The sequence below is a fragment of the Podarcis tiliguerta genome (assembly GCF_965153285.1).
Source record: "Podarcis tiliguerta genome assembly, chromosome: 7".
Lineage (NCBI taxonomy): Eukaryota > Metazoa > Chordata > Lepidosauria > Squamata > Lacertidae > Podarcis > Podarcis tiliguerta.
In genome coordinates, this window is record NC_139540.1 from 548,212 (window position 1) to 571,978 (window position 23,767).

General features: G+C 47.2%; 2 protein-coding genes across 7 annotated transcripts in view; both read left to right on the top strand.

The window, feature by feature from the left end:
• LOC310681292 (speriolin-like) overlaps nt 1-6,207 on the top strand; it is a 29,830-nt gene extending 23,623 nt beyond the window's left edge. For 5 of the 6 annotated variants that reach the window (XR_014513209.1, XM_083448940.1, XM_083448941.1 and 2 more), the window contains 2 exons: nt 492-625; nt 5,815-6,207. Coding sequence is in view for 4 of the 6 variants with exons in the window: in XM_083448940.1 (XP_083305066.1) it covers nt 492-625; nt 5,815-6,144 (464 nt within the window). In the remaining 2 variants the exon portion in view is untranslated. Of the gene's footprint in view, nt 1-491; nt 626-5,814 lie in introns of those variants that run through there. The other variant, XR_014513210.1, reaches the window with a different exon arrangement.
• Nucleotides 6,208-6,465: 258 nt separating this feature from the next.
• Nucleotides 6,466-23,015, top strand: LOC310682033 (uncharacterized protein; the record flags this gene model as incomplete). The annotated part of the gene is made up of 4 exons (XM_083450279.1): nt 6,466-6,493; nt 9,097-12,090; nt 18,541-18,680; nt 22,613-23,015. The coding sequence occupies 4 exons, from the start codon at nt 6,466-6,468 to the stop codon at nt 22,940-22,942; spliced, it is 3,492 nt and encodes a 1,163-aa protein (XP_083306405.1). The 3' UTR covers nt 22,943-23,015.
• Nucleotides 23,016-23,767: the final 752 nt, after the last annotated feature.

Sequence of the window (23,767 nt, forward strand, 5' to 3'; positions counted from 1 at the left end):
AAGGTGCTGGTGGCTGCAGACAGCCCCATGATCCAGCCTAAAATGAACAGCTGTCCTTCTGAGCACCGTTAGCTTACAGACTTCTTTTCTCTCTCACCTTTTGCATCGAATGCGCTGCACTTGGGCAAAAAAATAATAATAGCAGAATGATAAAAGCTGCTCACCTTTGTATTTTATTTATTTATTTATTTAGAAGGATGCATACAATTCTAAGCATAGTGCAGGACAAGGCCCTTAACTTATATTCACAGGAGGGGTGTTGGTGCAGAGTTTACAAAGAGACAGGACAGGCTGGCTTTAGTACATGGAGCAGTGCAAACGGGGGGGAAGGGGGGGACTCCACTCTGGTCAACAAAATGTGGCCTGGGCTGCTAGCTGTGAGGCAATAGGCTGGCAGGGGAGGATGGACAGCTTGACCAAGGGGAGTGGGCACTTTGTGGATGGTGGAGGGCCTGGGAGACCCTCCTCTCTGACAGGAAATTTCTTTGCAGAAACCAGCAAGCAAGAGCGCATCGTGGGCGAAATTGCATTCCAACTGGACCGCAGGATTCTCTCCAGCATCTTTCCTGACCGCGCGCGCCTCTACGGTTTCACCGTCCGCAACATCCCTGAGAAAGTCGCACAGGTGAGGGGAAACTCCTCTTACTGCCTCTGGCCCTAGCCCTGGCATGGCAGCTTAGAGAGAGAGAGAGAGAGAGAGAGAGAGAGAGAGAGAGTAGAGCCTTTCCACATGAATTTGTGGAACCCAAACTGGGGGTTTCCCCCAAGGAACCGTCAAAAGGGACCAGTCATTTCAGGCCAACTAGGAATGGATGTCAGTGGGTCAGTTCAAGCATACAGTGGTACCTTGGTTCCCAAACTTAATCCGTTCCAGAAGTCTGTTCCAAAACCAAAGCGTTCTAAAACCAAGGTGTGCTTTCCCATAGAAAGTAATGCAAAATGGATTAATCCATTCCAGACTTTTAAAAACAAGCTCTAAAACAGCAACTTAACATGAATTTTACTATCTAGTGAGACTATTGCTTCATAAAATGAGGCAATAATCAATGTACTGTACTATAAAATAAATAAGACAGTATTGTAGATGATAAAAATAAAAATTACTTTTTTTTCTTACGTGTACTAAAGATAGTCAATATTTGGATGGGAGGCTTTTATCCATTTCTGCAGTCACACAACCAATCAATCAGTAGCTGAACTCGGTTCCACACAGTCACAAAAACGAAGTCACAAACCACAGTCACAAGGCAGTCCCATAAAATGAAGAACAAGTCACAGTCAAAAAATGAAAAAGCCACACAAACAAAAACGCAAAAAACAGCAAAAACAAAAGCTCCAAATATCACCTCTGTGTTGTGTGGGAGCTCAAGACTCAACACGAAGCCTCTGATTAGCAGCAGGGGACTCAATTTACAAACGGAACACACTCAACAGGAAGTGGAACATGTTTCGCTTCCAAGGCAAAGTTCACAAACCAGAGCACCTACTTCCAGGTTTGCAGCGTTCTATTTCCAAGTTGTTCATAAACTAAGCTTGTCCCACATAGAGATTTCTCAGGAGACAGATGAGATGATCAGGCACTCCCATTTCTTTAAGAACTTGCCATAGTTTGCTGTGGTCGGCACAGTCAAAGGCTTTTGCATAGTCAATGAAGCAGAAGTAGATTTCTTTCTGGAACTCTCTAGCTTTCTCCATAATCCAGCGCATGTTTGCAATTTGGTCTCTGGTTCCTCTGCCCCTTCGAAATCCAGCTTGCACTTCTGGGAGTTCTCGGTCCACATACTGCTTGAGCCTTCCTTGAAGAATTTTAAGCATAACCTTGCTAGCATGTGAAATGAGTGCAATTGTGCGGTAGTTGGAGCATTCTTTGGCATTGCCCTTCTTTGGGATTGGGATGTAGACTGATCTTCTCCAATCCTCTGACCACTGCTGAGTTTTCCAAATTTGCTGGCATATTCAGTGTAGCACCTTGACAGCATCATCTTTTAAAATTTTAAATAGTTCAGCTTGAATACCATCACTTCCACTGGCCTTGTTATTTGCAGTGCTTTCTAAGGCCCATTTGACTTCACTCTCCAGCCTGTCTGGCTCAAGGTCAGCAACCACACTACCTGGGGGTGTACGAGACATCCATATTTTTCTGGTATCATTTCTCTGTGTATTCTTGCCACCTCTTCTGCTTCTGTTACATCCTTACTACTTTTGTCCTTTATTATGGTAATCTTTGCATGAAATGTTCCTTTCATATCTCCAATTTTCTTGAACAGATCTCTGGTTTTCCCAATCTATTGTTTTCCTCTATTTCTTTGCATTGCTTGTCGAAGAAGGCCCTCTTGTCTCTCCTTGCTATTTTTGGGAAATCTGCATTCAATTTCCTGTATCTTTCACTATCTCCCTCGCATTTTGCTTGCCTTCTCTCTCCCGCTATTTGTAAGGCCTCGTTGGACAGCCACTTTGCTTTCTTGCATTTCCTTTTCATTGGGATGGTTTTAGTTGCTGCCTCCTGTATAATGTTGCAAGCCTCCATCCATAGTTCTTCAGGCACTCTGTCCACCAAATCTAAATCCTTAAACCTGTTCCTCACTTCCACTGTGTATTCATAAGGGATTTGATTTAGATTGTATCTTACCAGCCCAGTGGTTTTTCCTACTTTCTTCAGTTTAAGCTTGAATTTTGCTATAAGAAGCTGATGATCTGAGCCACAGTCAGCTCCGGGTCTTGTTTTTGCTGACTGTATAGAGCTTCTCCATCTTTGGCTGCAGAGAATATAATCAATCTGATGTCGATGCTGCCCATCGATGTCTTGTGTTGTTGGAAAAGAGTGTTTGTGATGACCAGCTTGTTCTCTTGGCAGAACTCTATTAGCCTTTGCCCTGCTTCATTTTGAACTCCCAAGGCCAAACTTGCCAGTTGTTCCTTTCATCTCTTGACTCCCTACTTTAGCATTCCAATCCCCTGTAATGAGAAGAACATCCTTCTTTTGTGTCATTTCTAGAAGGTGTTGTAAGTCTTCATAGAATTGGTCAATTTCAGTTTCTTCGGCACTGGTAGTTTGTGCATAAACTTGGATTACTGTGATGTTTTTGTCCAAAACTCCATGGACAAAAACAACAGGCATATAAAAGTTTAAAAAAATAAAGTGTTAAAGTCATGTGGAGTTTGGTTCCAAGTCTGCAATTTTGATTCCTTCCTTCCTTTGGCAATCACTCGTAGCTGAGTAAGATTGTCTTCCATAAACATGGTTTTAACAATGAGTCCGTAAGTGACTGTGGAGGCCAATTCCGGAGCCACACGTCCTTCCACAGTTGCATAGTTGGGGAGGTGGCTGCCCCCCATCAATAAAAATCAATACACATCTGAGGTTCTGCTTCCCCCAAAGCCCTACAAAAATCTTGGTTATGCCCATGCCCTCTATATATCAGGGGTGGGGTGGGTGGCTTGGATCCTTTCCACTTTCTCCCCCCCCCCTTTCACTGCCCAGCTTTTTCTCCATTGCCTCCAGGTCCACATTACTTATCCCTCCCTTCCCACTAAAATGTTAACCCAAGGCTTGGTTCTTTAAGATCCTTTGGGCTGCAGCCGCCTTGTCTTCCCTGCTCTTGCCTCTCACCATGGATCCTGGATCCTGACTTTTCTTGCTTCTTGCTCTGACCATGTCCTCCCCACTTACCTCTCTGGCTTCCTTTTCTGTTTCCCCATAAGGTTCAACTTCTTTCCTTCCAAAACTCCTCACAGTCAAGCCTCTTGGCAGCTCCATCCTCTTTACCTTCTCCAGCTTCTCTGTCAATGGGACTCCTGCCTGCTTGTCATTAAATATGCCTCCTGCTTCTCAAATACAAATGTTCTCTCTTCCTCTGGGCTTCTGATCTTTCTTATTCTAAATAGTGTCTTGCCTGCTATTTCCCCCCTCAGGTGAGAAAGAACCACTTTGGGAGGGCCATGGTTGGCCACGCAACCCCACCCCTGGCAGCGTATCCAGGCAAGCTTGCAAAGACCCTGTTCCTTTTGGCCTGACACCCTGCAGAGCCTCTGCAGGCCACAGGGAGCAAGAGGGACCCACGACACAGCTTGGCATCAAGCAGTTTCCTGTGTGCTATGAACATTTTCGTTTATTAAGCCCTTCATATATAGTGGTACCTTGGTTCTCAAACTTATTCTGTTCCAGAAGTCCGTTCCAAAACCAAGGCATTCCGAAGCCAAGGAGCGCTTTCCCATGGAAAGTAATGCAAAATGGATTAATCCGTTCCAGACTTTTAAAAACAATCCCTAAAACAGCAATTTAACATGAATTTTACTATCTAATGAGACCATTGAGCCATAAAATGAAAGCAATAAACAATGTGCTGCAGTCACAAAATCAATCAATCAATCAATCAGTAGCTGAACTGGCTTCCACACAGTCACAAAAACAAAACAAAAAGAGTCACAAAAACAAAAACACAAAATAAATAACAAAACCAGACCGACCTCAGCGTAACACTCAAAACGGAAGTGTGGCACTTAAATCGTCAGTGTAATACTCAAAACGGAAGTGTGGCACTCAAATTGCAAGCATAACATTCAAAACGGAGTATATTCAGCTTCCAAAAATAGTTCACAAACCAGAACACTTACTTCTGGGTTTGCAGTGTTTGGGTTCCAAATTGAGCACCAAGGCGTTTGAGAACCAAGGTACCAATAGTCTCTAAGCAGTTTACAAAGATGCAACACAAAATAAAAATCAGCTATGATAAAATCAAACTATAGTTAAAATGCCTGCTGAGATAACAAAGCCTTCTGTAGGCACCGGAAGTTCAGTGGGGAAAGGCTCGTCTGACCTCAGCTGTAATGGAGTGCCAAAAACCTCTCCTCCCCCTCTGACCCTTGACATTAACTAATTGGTGAGCCGGCAAGCAACGCCTTGCTATTATCCTGGGATGACTGGCCAGTGTCTTGTACATGCCAAGTCCTATTTTAGAAGGAAATCATAGTTGCAAAAAGCCCATTGTGGATTTAGCAGCTAGCTGTTTTAACACATAAAAAGTATATTTTAAATTTTGTATAGAATATAATGGCTGGAGTTTGAGGGGTTGTAGCCAACTACATTTTACTCAAAGCAGACTAATTTAATTAATCTGTTAGTTATGTCCATTAATTTCAGTGGGCTTACTCTGTGTAGGACAAACATGGGCGACAACCCTGAGACTATTAATACCCCAACACTGCATGGGAAGAGATCCCACAACGCAGCCTCTGGCATTTCCCGTCAAACAATCTCAGGCAGCAGCTGCCGGTGGGTGGGTGGGGCTTGGAGAGCCACTGCCAGTCAGAGTAGACAGCATCAGGGCTGGACAGACCCAAAGGGTCTGCATCAGGCCAAAGTAGTTTCTTCTGGACTTCATATGGTATCAGGGGGTTTCTGCGGCTTCTGCCCATTGGGATGGGTTTCTATTACTTTCACTTGGGGCACAAATAATTATCTATACAGTGGTACCTCTGATTAATTACTTAATTCATTCCGGAGGTCTGTTCTTAACCTGAAACTGTTCATAACCTGACGTAACACTTTAGCTAATGGGCCTCCTGCTGCTGCCACCGCACGATTTCTGTTCTCATCCTGGGGCAAAGTTCTTAACTTGATGTACTACTTCCGGGTTAGCGGAGTCTGTAACCCAAAGTGTTTGCAACCCGAGCTACCACTGTAATCACCATCAATAGTATTTACATTCTCAGTTACCTTATATAAAAAAAGAAAAAAGTGTCAGACAACTTGAAAAGTGAACACAATGTGCCTTAATGCTGCTCTTCTCTCTCTCTGTTCCTCTCTCTCCGCAGAGTGGAGCTGACCCCTTCCTGCAGCTGACAACAGAGCAGGCTTCAACCATCATGGAGCGCTACAATAACATCATGGACCGCCTGAAGCAGCTGGGCTATGACCCAAGCGTCCACCCTACCCTGACGGAGCACATTGTCAACACTTTTGGCATCCTCCGGGATCGGCCAGACATGACAGGCGCAGAGGCAGCCGCCTACAATGACATAAAGTATCTGCAGGAGGTGGTCAAGAATGCCACCCCTCCAGACATGTTCAACAACTGCATGCTGCTCCTCAACTGCCTCCATCAACTGTCTCAGGATGACGGGAAGCCCTTGTTCATATGGTGAACCTCCCACTCCCCCCACAGTGCGCACTGTATCACTGCAGAAACAATAAACCATCTGAAAATGTCTAGTGAGTCTTCTTGTGTAACCCGCAGACAATTTGTGCCCCCTTGGCCAGTTTCATGATTTGGGAGAGGGCCAGTCTGGTGTCCGGCCCCCTCTTGGCCCTCAGCTGGCCTTCTTCATAACTGCATTAATTGCCAGCAAGCCAGAACATAAAGAGCAAGGGGTGGTCATGATTAGAAATATACTGAAATTCATTGTTACAGGAGGATATTCAAAGGGTAAAAGGTTGGCATGAAGGCAGGGTTTACTTTATGGGAAATGGTCTGCTTGAGTGATGACGGATCTGGTAAGCCATGATTGTTTCATAAGCAATAACTATTTCCATAAGCCAATTACGACAAGACTTGCTACTGAAAAATAATCAATGTCAAGATGCTCTGTAGTGATGTATTAACTCCATTCTGTACTCTGTATTCTAATACTGGTATTAATAGCTGGTGTTAAAAAAAATAACTTTTCATCAAACTGGTCTTAGAAATGCTGGTGTTAAATAAATAATTTCTCTGTGCCTTCTGCTTCAACATTTGTCTGAAGCTGGGCTTGGAAACTAAATGCCAAAAAGCAAAACAAAGTCTATTGCGATTTCAAAGGACAGGAGTGTAAATCAGTGAATTCTCAGGCAGGGCTCCACCTATCAAAGCAGGCAACTTCTTTGCCAAACCTGCCCTCCACCAAAGTGCAGCAGCAGCAGCAGCACCCTTCTCCTCCCTGGCTATTCTCTCTCTTCCTGTTGATCTCTGGCGACTGCTTTTGGCAAATCTTCTCACTGCACAAAGTGTGTTGTTTTTAATCTCCTCCAAGGTTAGGCCAGGAGGGTGCAGTGGCTCACACCGGCCACCACAGCAGCAAAAGGAGCCTCTCGGTGCTATGTTCATTTCTGAATTTTCTGATTGTTTGCAAGGGGGGGGGGGAGATAGTCTTTCACTCAGACACTGACATCTCTAGTGGTCGAAGTGTCCTGTCAGAGGCCTGCAGGCAGCAACAGAGTGCTGAGCTCCTAAGACCTTGGTTGCTGCACCAGGGGCAAAGAGCCCCAGTAAGAGCCTCCCCATTTACATGCTTTCTCCCGACACCATTTTCCCAATTGAAGAGCATTCAGTCTGCAGGTGGAGCCCCTCAGCAAAGAAAAGCCTGGCTGCTAGTTCAAGGATATAGCAACAAGCTAAGCAATAAAGTTACACCAGACTGCATTAAAATAGTCGTGTTTCTTTTGGCCTCTTGATACTTTGTTTTTGTGTCAGTTTCTCCAATAATGCTGTTTGCGAAATTGCATTGTATCATTGGTCCATAATCAATAATTGTAATGATTTCCATGTTCCATGTGCAAGTTGCTTTTGCAGCAGTTAATGGAAGTGTAATGAGTTCTTTGTTCCTAATTCGCAACATATCATGACTGTACAAGTTAAGTATAGGCAGTCCTGGGGTCCTGTCTGTCTTGTAATTAAATATATTTCTGTAAATACATTTTCCCATAACATTTCTATTTTTGGACACTCCTACCACAAGTGCTAATATGCCGCTATAGCAGGACATCCTCTCCAACACATGGGAAAACTGTTCGGTTTTATATAGGCTAGGAGTTGGTCCAGTCTGTTCCATGTCTTTTCTTCAGTATTTAAGTCTCAATTCAGTTCCCGCCACCTTCTCAAAATTTTGCAGAGGAAAAAATTGAACCTCGATTATAGATTTATACAAAGATATTAAGCCTTTTGTTATTATATTATATTTTACTCCACTATAATTTTTGCATGCTATTGTCTCATGACTTTGTTTTTAAACTGGGAATTTGTTAAAAACTGGTAGTCTAAAAATCGTGATATTTGAACATTTGCCTCTGCAATTTGCATCACATTAATGGTAAGCAGTCATCTATCTTTGTAAAAATATTTCAAACATTACAATTGCTTTTCTTTCAACACCTCTATATTATAGAGTCTATATTTATTTTTGAAAGCTGGGTAGAAGTGTAATGGAATAATGGGTGAGAAGCCTGCAACCAGGACTTTGCCCATTTTGTCCAAATCTTGAAAGTTGTAAGTGTGAATGGATTTGTAAGCCAGGTTAAGGTATTACTTTCATAAAGACACCATCTATTTCCAAGTTCTCTAATGTGCTCTATTGAGCTCCTTTACTGCCAGACAGGTCTATCATGTTGATGAGTGGATGTGTGTAGTAATCTTTATAAGGGCATCTTGGGAAATGGCTGAAGGGAGGAGCAGCAGCCTGTATGAGCCAAAGAGGATGGTCTTGTGATAGAAACAGGGTGTGGGATAAAGTAGTGTGAGGTAGCCTCAGAACACCAAACTTGAAATTGTTATTGCCTTGCCAGGCAAATTGTCTAAACTGGATCATGAGATGGTGACCCTGATACCAAGTCAAGATCAGGGAAAAGCCCAGGTACTGCCAAATGAATGTACAGAGATTTTTCCACCTAAAAAGCAGTCTAAGTATTGTGAAAACGGCTTTTCAAGTAAGGGATGGCTTGTTGAGAATTTGGGATAAGGATATCAGTAGGATTTGCCTACCCATATCCAGCTTTCAGAAAGATTACTGATCCTGGAGTGCTTGAAGCATGCCCTCCTTGTTTCAACACATGAATCTTCTTCTTTCTTGGAGAGGAGCCTGGGCTTCTTTCTCTGTGGGTGGGGCTTTCCCCTCCTCCAAGAATGGTTCCTTCTTTGGGACAGAGCCCACATGGGTGCCTCCAGCACCAGGCCATGGCCACCGTCAAAGATGTGGTAGGAGTGGGAGGGAAGAAGAGCTGGGCAACTTCTGAGGGTTCTTGGTATGTCTCTGCAGCCAAATCAACCAACATCTCTCTCTCTCTCTCTCTCTCTCTCTCTCTCTCTCTCTCTCTCTCTCTCTCCCCTCCCCCCCCTTTCTGCACAGATGGTGGCACAAGTTCTCTCTACCTCCAGGGTGGTGCAGCTGGGCAGCCCAACCTGCCTCGGCAACGTGGATTCTGCTTTCAGTGCCCTATTCCTTGGCACCCCCACAAGCCCCAGCTGGCCCTGCCAGCCCCGCCCACCCCTTCCTCCAGCCTCGCTCCCCTAGCTACCCAGAGTGCAACTTCCCAGGCAAACTTTGGCCTTGGCAACCAGAGCCGGTCTTTGCCCCCACCCTCTCCCATCATCGTGCCCTACTACAGCCCGCCCCCTGGCCACAGAGTCACCAGTGATGCCTCCTCCTCCACCGTCACCTCTGCAGCTTCCAACAAGTCCTTCTATGCACTCAATGCCACTGCTGACACCTCCTCCGCTGCTTCCTACCAGGCACCAGGCTACCGAAGCCTGCCCTTGCCCCCCGGCCCCGCCCCCTTCCACCAACCCAACTACAGCCTGCCCCTTGGTCACAAGATCCCTTATGGGCCACTCCCATCTTCCCCCACTATCACCTCTGGTGCCTTCTATGACTCCATCCAGGGAGAGCCACTGAGTTTCGGTTCTGGCCGACAGAGCGTGCCTCCATCTCCCATCTTCTATGCGGTCAATGCCAATGACACCTCCTCCTTCCCCGCTGCTTCCTACCAGGCACCGGGCCACCAGAGCCTGCCTGTGCCCCTGCCCTCCACGCCCAGCCCCTTCCACCAGTCCAACTACAGCCTGCCCATCAGCAACAAGCTTGGCTACGAGCCCCTCCCTTTCTCTCCTCCTCCCTACCAGTCCATCCAGGGCGAGCCACTGAGCATTGGTTCTGCCTATCAGAGCCAGCCCCCATCCCCCATCTACTATGCAGTCAATGTTACTGATGATGCTTCCTACCAGTCTGCTGGGCGCCGGGCGCCAGGCCACCAGAGCCTACCCCTGCCCCCTGCCCCCTTCCACCAGCCCAACTACAGTTTGCCCCTCAGCAACAGGCCCATCTATGAACCACTCCCCATCGCTCCCACCACTTCCTACCAGTCTGGCCAGGGTTACTCACCCGGCTCTGCTGATGGCCAGTTCTGGTGGGATTCGTACGCACCACTCCATGATGAGTCAACTATGGGCAGCATCTTGTCCAGACGAGAACTCTTCACAAACTCCCAGCGAACCCCACTCAGTGCAGGAACCTACTTTGACCAGAACATAGACGACTCTGCTTTCCATCGGCCTGTCAGGCCCAGGCCTCCCCCCCTCCAAATGCCCCCCTATGACGTGTCCCCCCTCAGTGAGTTCCCACCTCCCATGATAAATCCCGATGATTCTCCCATACCTTACCCAATCTTTAACCCTAGAAGGGAGGGTACCAACTTCTATTATCCCTCCCCTCTCCGCATGCTAAAGTTCTACCCAGCCCTGTATCGAAAGCTGTATGAGGTTCCGTCCCCAGACACGGACCAAAGCCAACTACATGATGAGTCAACTATGGGCAGCAACGTGTCCAACTCCCAGCAAAGCCCACTCAGTGAAGCCTACTTTGTCCAGAACATAGACGAGGCTGCTTTCCATCGGCCTGTCAGGCCCAGGCCTCCCCCCCTCCAAATGCCCCCCTATGACGTGTCCCCCCTCAGTGAGTTCCCACCTCCCATGATAAATCCCGATGATTCTCCCATACCTTACCCAATCTTTAACCCTAGAAGGGAGGGTACCAACTTCTATTATCCCTCCCCTCTCCGCATGCTAATGTTCTACCCAGCCCTGTATCGAAAGCTGTATGAGATTCCGTCCCCAGACACGGACCAAAGCCAACTCCATGATGAGTCAACTATGGGCAGCAACGTGGCCAGACGAGAACTCTTCCCAAACTCCCAGCAAAGCCCACTCAGTGAAGCCTACTTTGTCCCGAACATAGACGAGGCTGCTTTCCATCGGCCTGTCAGGCCCAGGCCTCCCCCCCTCCAAATGCCCCCCCAAGAAGTGTCTCCCCTCAGGGTGTACCCACCTCCCATGATAAATCCCGATGCATCTCCCATACCTTACCCAACCTTTAACGCTAGAAGGGAGGGTACCAACTTCTATTATCCCTCCCCTTTCCACATGCTAATGTTCTTCCCAGACCTGTATCGAAAGCTGTATGAGATTCCGCCTCCAGGCATGGACCAAAGCCAACTCCATGATGAGTCAACTATGGGCAGCAACGTGTCCAACTCCCAGCAAAGCCCACTCAGTGAAGCCTACTTTGTCCCGAACATAGACGAGGCTGCTTTCCATCGGCCTGTCAGGCCCAGGCCTCCCCCCCTCCAAATGCCCCCCCAAGAAGTGTCTCCCCTCAGGGTGTACCCACCTCCCATGATAAATCCCGATGCATCTCCCATACCTTACCCAACCTTTAACGCTAGAAGGGAGGGTACCAACTTCTATTATCCCTCCCCTCTCCACATGCTAATGTTCTTCCCAGACCTGTATCGAAAGCTGTATGAGGTTCCGGCCACAGACATGGACCAAAGCCAACTCACTGATCAGACCCAAAGCCATGATGATCCACCTATGGGCAGCACCTCGTTCAGACGACAACTCTTCACAAACTCCCCGCAAACCCCACTCGTTCCAGGAACCTTCTTTCACCAGTTCATAGACGACTCTGTTTTCCTTCGGCCTCCCCCCCCGCAACAAGTGTCCCCCCTCTTTGTGTACCAACCTGGCATGATAAATCCCAACGCATCTCCCTTGCCTTACCCAACCTTTGACGCTAGAAGCGAGGGTACCAACTTCTATTATCCCTCCCCTTTCCACATGCTAATGTTCTTCCCAGACCTGTATCGAAGGCTGTATGAGATTCCGCCCCCAGACATGAACCAAAGCCAACTCACTGACCATAACCAAAGCCAAGCAGCCTCTTCTCAAAGCCCAACAGTAGCATCTCAGGCCTTCAACCAGAGCCAGCCAATGGTCGTGAGGCCAAAGGAGCGCCGAGGCACCGACAGGCAAGCCACCTCCCTGAGCAGCACCAAGTCAAGCAGAGGTGGGTGAGTGTGTACATGTGTTTCTGTTGTGTAAGCAATGTGTGATGTTTCTGGGCCCTGACTGGGCATGGTGAGCTGATCTTCTCACAGATGGTCACTTTCCATTGATATAGCTCTACCACAGACAGACACTATCAAGCCCAAAGAACTGAACAGTTACAGCGCAACCGAACTCAGGCAGAGTTGGGGCATTTCCTACCATAGCTGTCAGGCATGGGGGAATCTCTCCTCCCCTAGTAGCATCAAAGAGCAAGGAAGAAACAAAGAAGTTCATAATTATGGTTTTATTTAGTCATCGTGGTACAAGGCAAAGAATCCAGTCCTTAACTCCACAGTAACGTTGCTCGCTCTGAGCTCCTCCTCTTCTTTCCCCAGCAACAGCCCTTGGCTCTATGAGGGGCCTCAGGAGTCAAATGTAGCCGAGCCCTTGGCTCTTGAACTCTAAATGAGCAACAGGTACATGGGGATGGTGGCTCTTCTATGCTTTCCAAAGACATTTCTGCTGTCAGCACTACCCCTCCTTCTCCTAATGCCTCATAACTAAGCTGCTCTGAGTTCTGCTGTAATTCAATCGTGTCTCCCTCTTCTCTTGAAATTAGTAGAGAAGGGGGGATGATCACCACCATTCCTCCTCCAAGGGAAGCAGAGAAGGAAGGGGTGATCTCCAGCCCTTCTCTTCAGTCGAGTCCCTGACATCACCCCTTCTACAGAGCCCTCCTCCTCCTCCTTCCCTCCACCCTTTCGGTTTTGGTCTGCTGGGGTGACTTCTATAAAAGTCTTTTGCAAGTCCAGGGCATGAACATATTCTGCACATTCCCATTATCTTTCTTCTGGCCCATACAAACTCCACACAATCAAGTACTGCAACCTCTTCCTTCTCATTTGCGAGTCTAGAATTTGTTCTACTTCAAACTTTTCCTCTCCTTCTACCAGGACTGGAGGTGGAGGTGTTTGTCTTGGTGCTTGGTAAGGGTGCACAGGCACCACTGGCAACGACCAGGATCTATGGAATACAGGGTAGATCTTCATTGATACCAGCAACCTGAGCCTGAAAGTCACAGGATTGATCTATTCTATCACTTCAAATGGCCCCCCTCTCTGGCGGTCCAGTTTTCTATATCTATCTTTCTGAAGAAAATAATGTGTTGACAACCACATCTCCCACATTGATGTCACTACCTGGCTGTCTATGCACATCGGCTGATTTTTTATATGCCTCCTTAGAACAGTCCAAACGCTGGTTAGCTGTCAATACTTCTACAAAGTCATCTGCTGCCAGCACTGACAGGGTGTTGGGGATGGTATCCATGACTGGCAAAAAAAGGGGGTCTGTTGCGTTGAAGCATGAAGTGCATTGTTGTATGCGAACTCCGCCAAGGGCAGTTTGAACACCCAATCATCCTGCTGGTAGTTCCCATAACTACGGAGATACTGCTGCAACATGGCATTAGTCCTTTATGACTTTCCATTCATCTCTGGGTGTCAAACTGAGGTGAAGCACAACTCTACCTTGAGTAGTTGCATGAGCTGCTTCCAGAACTTTGAGGTTAATTGGGCTCACCTGAGATCACTCTGAGAGCATGTGCAACTTGAACACATGGTCTACAAAGAGCTGTGCTGTTTCTTGGGCTGTCAGAAGTCCCTTACAGGGCACAAAGTGCACAATCTTAGTGAACAGGTATACCACCAACCAGATCACTGTCTGCTGCTGTGATTCCGGCAGATCAGTGATGAAGTCCATAGCTATGGTTTGCCAAGGGCCTTGCGGGGTGGGCAACGGTTATAGCAAGCCCGCTGGCACTTCTCTGGGTCTCTTCGCCCGCTGACACATTTCACAGGCTCTGAAATATTTCTTGACTTTCTCCGCCAACCTCGGCCACCAGAATTGCCGCATCACATGGCATAGCATCTTAGAAACATAGAATCATAGAGTTGGAAGAGACCACAAGGGCCATCGAGTCCAACCCCCTGCCAAGCAGGAAACACCAAAAGAGCACTCCTGGCATATGTTTGTCAAGCCTCTGCTTAAAGACCTCCAAAGAAGGAGACTCCACCACACTCCTTGGCAGCAAATTCCACTGTCGAACAGCTCTTACTGTCAGGAAGTTCTTCCTAATGTTTAGGTGGAATCGTCTTTCTTGTAGTTTGGATCCATTGCTCCGGGTCCGCTTCTCTGGAGCAGCAGAAAACAACCTTTCTCCCTCCTCTATGTGACATCCTTTTATATATTTGAACATGGCTATCATATCACCCCTTAACCTCCTCTTCTCCAGGCTAAACATGCCCAGCTCCCTTAGCCGTTCCTCATAAGGCATCGTTTCCAGGCCTTTGACCATTTTGGTTGCCCTCCATCTTGTGCTGCCCCAAGTGTCCAGCTGTAGGGTTATCATGGCATTGACGTAAGACCTTGGCTCAGAGGTCTCCCTCTGGAACATAGAGCTTCTCCTCTATACAGTAGCCCATCCTTTTCCAGAAACCTCTCCACATCACTGACATCCCCCCGCAGCACCACTAGCTCACCTTTCGCGAATGCATCCTCCCTTGTCTTCTGCTGGAACTCAGAACTGACCCAGCTGCTAGCTGTAGCTGCTCTGGCTTCAAGTTGTGCCTATACACTGGAACTGGCTCATCATCCTAATATTCCGGCTTCCTGGAAAGGGCATCTACTCCTTGATTCAAACTACCGGCTACATACTGGAGTCTAAAATGAAATCTGGCAAAGAACTGCGCCCAACAAATCTGCCGTTGATTGAGACATCTCATCATCTGCCAATACTCTAGATTCGGACTTTCAGTGTGCAACTCCACCTGGTGTCACCCCCTCCACACTTCAAAGGCTTCTTTGATCACTAAAAGTTCCTTCTCCCAAATGGTGTAATTCTACTCGGAAGGAGTCAGCTTCCTGGAGTGGAAGGCACACGGGCGTAGGCTGCCATCTTGGTCTCCTTGCAGCAGCACCACCCCCACCACCCTGTCAGAGGCATCCATTTCCACAATCAGCGGCCAGTGAGGGTCTACATGTGCTAGGTATACCATTGAGAAGAATATGGTTTTGAATTCAAATGCCTGCCACACCTCAGCTGTCCACTGGAATGGCTTCTTGCCCCTCAAGCAATCTGTGAGGCATAGTGAGTCTGGAATAGTCCGGCACGAACTTGCAGTAGTAGCTGGCAAAACCCAAGAATCTCTGCAGATCTTTCTTTGCCTTGGGTTCCTGCCATGACACTATGCTCTGCGCCTTAGCAGGATCCATGTGCATCCCCTCCAGTGTGAGGCAGTGACCTAGGAAATCTACTGTTGATACACAAAACTGAGACTTTTCCAACTTGGCACAGAGTTGATGTTTCCACAGCCTCTGCAGCACCTCTGTCATGTGACGTACATGTTGCTCTGGGTTCTCTGAGTATATCGGCACATCAAGGTAAACCACCATGAATCTATCCACTAGGCTTCTGAGGACATAGTTGATGAAGGCTTGGAACATTGCTGCCCCTGACTGCAGTCCAAAGGGCATGACTGCCATATCTGGTGCAGAACACTGTTTTCCACTCATCTCTCTCTCTCACACGGATTGGTTATAAGGCCCCCTCAAATCCAACTTTGTGAAGATTTTTCCTGACCTCAACCTTTCCAATAAATTCCCAATGTGTGGTAGCAGACAGCGATTGGACACCATTATGTGGTTAATCTTCCTATAGTTTGTGCACAATCTAAGTTCTGAGGTACCATTTTCTTCACGAATAGCACAGGGGCGCCTCCTGGTGCCTTGGGCAGTCTGATGAAACTCGTTGCTAGATTCTTATCCAAAAACTCTCTCAAAACCACAAGCTCTGCTTGTGACATCAAAGCAATTGCGCACCTGACAGAAGATCTATTTTACAGTCATAAGGTCTATGGGGCAGTTGGCTCTCCTCTCCAGTAAGAGGGCTTACTTGTATGCAAAGATTCCACTTAGACCTCTGAGTGTGGAAACAGATGCAACTTGACTAGTAAATCACTTAAACTACTCTTAAATTAGTTGAAAACATATTAAATATATTATATGGAAGTTTATTTAATATTTTTATTAAATCTACTACTTCCTTACATTTTAAGGCCCTCCACAGCTGCAGAGAGCCTCAGCAAAGCCCTCTACTGCTGCAGGGAAGCGCAGCACATCCTCCACAGTGGTGGGGAGGTATGGCAGGACCCTCTGCCACTGTGGGGAGGTGCAGCACACACTCCACCACTGCAGGGAGGTATGGCGGGACCCTCTGCCACTGCGGGGAGGCCCAGCAAGGCCCTCCACCACCACAGATATATATCATGCTATATCATGATGTTTAGCTGGTGATATATTATGATGTTGAAAACCAGATACTGGCCAGCCTTACGGGTAATATGTTTCTTGTTTCCTCGGCACCACCACCTTACCTATCTGAGCAAATTGCCCTCTATCCCCAGATGTTTTAAAAAGGAGGATTAATGGAGGATGAGACTATCTGTGGTTTAAAATCATGGTGGCCATGGGGCTCTCTCCAGAATGAAGAGGCAGCGTGGCCCTGAATAAATAATAAATAAAATCATCTTTCATTTTAATAAATAAAATAAAAATGCATGTTTGTGGAGGGGGGTTATTGGTCCGTTTGATTCTTAATGTATTTTTGTCTCGTGTTTATTTTTATGTTGTGAACTGCCCTATGATCTTCGGATGAAAGGCAGAATACAAATTTAATATGCTTCTGGCATCTGTCTGTCTCAGGAGACAATGAGCAGTGCACCTTTATGGGTAAAGTCAGACTGTTGGAGAGTTATAACATCTGCTGTAGCTGTAGAAACTGATATGGGAGAGACGCGTTAAGCTAAGGCAGATAAAGGCATCCAGTTGTGCTGATGTAGGTGTACCATGGCATTTCTTCTTTCTGCACTCCTCCCAGGGGTCTTTTCTCCTCTGGTCACTGCTGTGGATGCATGACCTGATTGATTGCCTCCAGGCACTGCAATTGTCTGCAAGAGATTCCCACACTGTGGGGTTGATGGTGCCAGCATTCATGTTATATTCACAGATAGGTCTGTTGCCTGAAGCCAGTTCTCTGTAGAGCACATCCTTAGGAATCCTGACATCTTTTATTTTGCAGACATGATCATGCCAGTGTAGACATCGCTGATAGTAGAGTGCAAACATGCGGGGAATGTGGGCTTGAGAGAGCACATTTTTGCTTGAGACTCTATCCTGCCATATGATGCCCCAAATCTTCCTCATGCAGTGTGATCCAACACACGAACCTAGTAGGCCTTCATCTTGGTATTGGTCATTAGCATCACAACAAAAAGCTTTTATCCAAGAGAAGCCTTGCGGTTTGGGGGGGGGGGAATCTCCCTGTGCTTTAAAAATCAGCTTGGTATAGGTTGTTAGCATCACATTCTGCCATTCCCTTTTGGAAAGGCAAGAAATTGGTTGTTAATAGTCATGGCATCACCTTTGTTCTTGTAGAGGGTCACAATGTTGGAGTCATGCATGTCTTGTGGCATGGATCCTGCATCCCAACACAACAAGAGGAAGTAGTGGAGGTGCAGCATGAGGGAGGACTTGAGGCCAGCTTTTAGGAATTCGGTACTGTCCTGGGACTTTTCCTCATGCCTGAGAGTTGATGGCATTTTTCAGCTCATCAAGGGAGGGAGGACATCCAGCTCTCCCAAGACAGGCAGTGTCTGGATGCTGTCAACTGCTGTGTCAGCAACCATGTTTTCCCACAAGTACAGTTCTTGATAGTGCTCTGCCCATTGCTTCATCTGCTTTCTATTTCACAATATATGATTTCATAATATCTTGGATCCATATACAAAAGGTCAATTATGGTTTAAGGAGGGTTTTTTATTGGCGTTCATCTGTCTCAAGAGACAATGAAGTGTGTCTCTAGGGGTTTAAGGAGTGATACATAACTTTTTGGGTGCCTTCGGTTATGACTGAATTTCAAGCAGAATGTCAAATTATATTAATGATTATATGAGTGAAAATAAAATATAAGGTTGAACAGTGTCTTGGCATGTTACATTCCAATAATTAACAAACTATTTTTCAATAAATATTGTTTAGTGCACTTCATTCAATCTCTCTTTCATAATATGCAAGTTTTGTCAACAGGACTAAACCCTATATTCTTTTGTGCCATTGGAGGATGTCAACCAGCATATCTACAAACACACACACATCACGTTTCTCTATCCAGGCAAGTCAGAGGCACCTCAAGGACACATCCTGCACAGGCAAAAGCACTCAAGGAGGGCACGGAGGATGTCCAGTGAGGGTGCAGTATGGGGACAGTCCTTAGGGGGCTGCCCTGGCCCTAAGGCTTCCCTGAGCAAATGTAGCACTTCGTTGGGTGTCCCCTCAAGGAGGAGTTGGGAGATCTGCTGCCTACTGCGGTATCCTGCTGGACTGACTGGAAATCCCCCCTTGGTCCTTACAGATCCCAAACTGGTAACCATGGAGCGCATCGTTGGAGAGATTGCCTTCCAGCTGGATCGCAGGATCCTCTCCAGCATCTTCCCTGATCGGGTCCGCCTCTACGGTTTCACCGTCAGCAGCATCCCTGAGAAAATCCAGCAGGTGAGGGGAGATTCCCCTGCCCCCCACTCCCCAGTCCTAGCCCTGCTGTGGTGTGTTGACAGGGTGCAATCGAAGAAGATGGAGGAACAGGAACCCTGAAAGCTGCAGCCCAGAGATGGGAAGATGCAGGCCTAGGGGCTAAACATGGCCCCTGAGGCCATTCTGTTTGGCCCCCCAGGACCTTCCCCAGGCCACATTCCTCTGGCCCTGCTTTGCCCGTGTCCTGGCTCCTACCCAACACCTAGAGGAGAGAAAGACACCTTTATCCAGGCAAGTAATGGTACGGTTTCAGCAGCAGACACCGTGCTCAAGCATCGCAGTTCAGGAATTTAGGAGCAGGCCAAGGAGTTAAGGACTGGCGTGGGACGCTCACTCACAAGATTCCCTTGTCGTGCGGGAATATCAAGAGTGCAAGAGTGCACACCATCGGAGCGGGCGAGTCTGCTCCATCTGCAAAGGCACTGTCAGCTTCTAGGCCACAAGGCTACACCCTCCAGCTCAGGATCCTGGTCAGTCACTGCTGCCTCCTGTCCAGCCTCCAGTGAGTGGATCAAAGCCCTCCATTGAGTCTTCCTGCTCCACAGGAATGTCAGGAAGAGAGACGACACCCCTGCTCGCCCTTCCAAAGTGACCAAAGCCAGGGTGGAAAGGAGATCCCACTTCAACCCAGGTTCCCCAGCCCTCAGCCCCGTTTCTTCTGCATCCTCCATCAGAGCCTGCCAATCCCAGCCCAGTTTTGACAGAGCTGCTGGGCTTATGAGGTCACTCTCTTTGAGTGTTTTTGCCTGGATGGAATGTGTGTCTTTAATCTCTTTATAATGGCTCTGGCTTTCCTGGATGAAGAATGGAGAGTGGTACGTGAGTGACTATAGAAAGCAGCCACTCTTTTCTATAGGTAAAAACAACAACTGTTGCTCTGCCCACTCGTGCCTCTGGCTCTGCCCACCACTGACGTGAACCCCAAATAAAGTAACCTAGAAGGGGATGTGGCCCTCAAGCTAAAAAGTTTCCCTTATTGCAACTCCTGCCATGGCCTCTTCTTCTTTCAAAGTTGTGTTTATAGGAAGAATCCGTCTATTTTCACTTCTCTCCGTTATGATGTCCAATTCACCACCTGCATCAGTCTGCAAAGTTTTTTTAACGCACTCACAAAAACTCATCAGGCTCTTAAAATGCATTTATCCTGATTTATCCATTTTTATACGCATTTTTGCGTAATATATGCATTTTTACAAACAAGTTTCTCCACTCAATATAATGCAATTGTCTGTGTTCTTTTCATTAACACCTTTCGTACATTATTCTATCTGCATCTCTCTGCACATTTATTGGTTGGAGAATGGGTCCATAAATTCCAGCTGGCACAGAATGTTGCAGCCAGATTGCTGATGGGAGCTTCTGGCCAAGAACGTGGTTGCAGAGGATGGCAACCAAGATGATCAAGGGTCTGAAACCGAGCCTTATAAGGAACGGCTGAAGGAGCTGGATATGTTTAGCCTGGAAAAGAGGAAACTGAGAGAAGATGTGATAGCCAGCTTCACCTATCTCAAGGGCTGTCACATGGAATATGTAGCAAGCTTGTTTTCTTCTGATCTAGAGGGTAGAACTTGAACCAGTGGATTCAAGTTATAAGAAAGGAGATTTCCACTAAACATCAGGAAGAGCTTTCTGACAGTAAGAGCTGATCGAAATTGAACGGTCTCTCTTGGGACTCTCCTTCCTTGAAGGTTTATAAGTTGTGTGGCCACCTGTCTTGAATGCTTTAGTTGAGATTCCTGCATTGCAGGGAATTGGAATAGATGACCCTTACAGTCCCTTCCAACACTACGATTCTGTCAGGTGTGCATGAAGCCAAGCCCTGTGACCAATAGGACTCTGCAGGACTGGGGCCTTCCTCAGTTTGTTCTGAAAAAGCAAGGTGCGGCCACACAGGTGAGGTCGATTGGTAACTCACAGCACCTGGTGGCAAGAGCCGGGAAGGGATATAAGGTCAGCATTTTCTCTTCAGCTCTTTGCCACAGCAACACCTTCCCTACCTTGCTGCGTTTGACTCCTTGACTCCTTGCTTCTTGATCCTTGGACCCTTGACTTTGTGACCCCTTGCTTCTTGATCCTTGGACCCCTGACTTCGTGACTCCTTGCTTCTTGATCCTTGGACCCCTGACTTCGTGACTCCCGGCTCTCTGACCCTCGGACTCTTGGCTTTCTGACTCCTGGCTTCTGGACTCCTGTTCCTGCTCCCACCCTGCCATCTTGCCCCCGGTCCCAAGGTCCCCAGCCAGGACTTCAATCGCTTGTGAACCAGACCGTGACAGATTCTATGAACATGTGACACCATTGTTAAATCAGCTGCACTGACGTCCCATCTACTATTGAGCCAAGTTCAAGGTGGTATTAATTTACAAAGCCTTGAACATCTATAGGAATGTCGTTGGTTGTTCCCCAAGTTGGTGATGCTCACTTGACAATGAGAAACCAAGTCTTTAGTGCCATAAACCCAGTCAATAAAGATTCAGCAAAAGCCTGCTGAAAACCTTTCTATTCTGCAAGGCCTATGCAGGCAGTTCAGACTGTATCTTTCCACAATGGTTACCTGATGCTTGTTTTTAACCTTTTTACACTTTTAGTTTATGGTTTTCTATATTTTTAATGTTGTAAACTGCTTTGATATATTTTTATGATTGAGTAGTGTGTAAATATTTTTTATAAATGAATAAACTGCATCGCAAGATCCAGAGGAGCATGAATCTCAAAGGGTAGCTGCGTTTTGCGTCACTGTTTCAAGAAATGCAATTAAAGAACTTCATTTTAAAAGGCAAAATGAACTAAATATCTCTCCCCCCCCCCCCCGTCCCTCATTTGTAGTGGTGTCAAGTTCACTCCTTTTTCCTTTGGTGCAAAACAATAAAGAGAAGTCAGCCTCCATATCCCTCCTGCGCCATGTATTGCTAGGGAGATTCAGGCCGCTTCTGAACAGCTCTGCTTTTTGCTATTTTCAAGTGGCAAAGAACAGAACAGGAAGCAGCCCCCATCCCACAAGGCGAGGAAGCAGCATAGCCCCAGCTACGCAAACACAGGGCAAATTTTGTGGTTTCTCTGACCCCTCTCTTTCCAGCACCAACCTGTTAAATGCGAACTATTTGGGTCCCTCCATGCTCAGAATGCAGCCTTGCCTATGTAGCTCAATCTAAAATGATTTTACTGAATCACTTTCTAATAAATAAATAAATTGATTAATATGATAAATATCTTTTTTCCTGTTTGATTAAACTTAAGGGTAATTTTTGGTTTACATAAGGCCCTAGTGATATCTGCGTTAAATGCAGTAGCCATTGTCTTCCGAGAAATGGATGCCAACAACAAAGGAAACAGAAATGTACAGTGGTACCTCGGGTTAAGAACATAATTCGTTCCGGAGGTCCGTTCTTAACCTGAAACTGTTCTTAACCTGAAGCACCACTTTAGCTAATGGGGTTTCCTGCTGCTGCCACGCCGCCGGTGCGCAATTTCTGTTCTCATCCTGAAGCAAAGTTCTTAACCCAAGGTACTATTTCTGGGTTAGCAGAGTCTGTAACCTGAAGCGTATGTAACCTGAGGTACCACTGTAGCTGCCTATTTGCAACATGTGCCTACAACTTTCTCTGACTTTGGGGTTTGAACTCTCAAACTGACTGGCTAGGGTTGATGGGGGGATAGCAGCTCCAAACCAAAGGAGGGTGCTAGCTTGGGGGTGGGGAACTGGCACTGACCATAGGGAATAATCAAAGATGCCTCTCCCCCCTCTTCTGAAGATGCCAGGAGCGGCAGGAGTTTTTCCCATTTGACCCTCCTGGCTGCATAAACCTGCAGCTCCATAAAGGCAGCTGGGGAGGCTGGGCTTCTTCTCGAGGGCTCAGAAACCCTCTTGTCTAACGCTGCTTCTCTCCCCACAGGCAGCCAATGACCCCCTGTCTCCAATGTCAGCAGAGGAGCGCCAATCCATGGTGGAGCGCTACGACACCATCATGAATATGCTGAAGCCAAAGGGCTATGACCCAAACTTCCACTCCAAGTTCACAGAGCACATCGTCAACACCTACGGGATCCTGAAGGAGCGCCCAGATGCGGCAGGCCCCGAAGGAGACGTCTACAACAACTCGAGCTACCTGCGGCAGGTGATTGAGCAGATCGTGCCTCCAGAGAAGATGACGGACTGCCTGACCCTGCTGGACTGCCTCAGTTTCATGGCGTCCACGGACGGGAAGCCCTTGTTCATCTGGTGACCATCCGCCTGTCCCCCTCCTGGCATGCCATCCCACTGCAGCCACAATAAACCATCTGGAAACAGCTGGCAAAGCGTCTTGTGCAAAGTCCATCCCACGGGGGGGGGGGGGCGGGATGGCCCTGCCGGCACCACAGTCCTTCCGTTACCTGGGAGGAAGCCATTCCGAGGGCCCCTCGGGGTCTTCGACAAACGGACCCCAAACCCCACAGTCCTAGGCTGGCGGAAAGCTGCCTCAATCCCAGAACCAGAAGTCCAAAGCAACATGGCGGCTGGCTGAAAAGATGCCGTCCAGTCGGCTGCCGGTGTGATATACCGTATTTTTCTGTGTATAACACTGTGTATAAGACGACCCTCATTTTTTGAGCCCAAAATTAAGAAATAAATAATTACAACATTCCGTGTATAAGACAACCCCCAATTTTAAACTTTGGGGGGAAATATAGTCTTATACACGGAAAAGTCCTGTAATCTTTAGAGGGCGTCCAAAGGCAGCCCTGTATATGGAAACTTTGTGTGAGATTTTATTATGTTTTTATATATGTTGGAAGCTGCCCAGAGGCTGGGGAAACCCATTCCGACTGGAGGGGGGCTACAAATAATACATAATTATCGTAGCCCCCCCATCAGACTGGGTTTCCCCAGCCACTCTGGGCAGCTTCCAACATACCATATTTTTCCATGTACCGGTATATGACTAGGTTTTTTCCCTTAAAAAGAATGACAAAATGTGGGGGTGTCTCATACAGAGAGGCCATCTCCCCCATTTTCTTAAATCGGAGTCCCCCAAAATAGAGGGCGCCGTATAGATGGAAAAATACGGTAA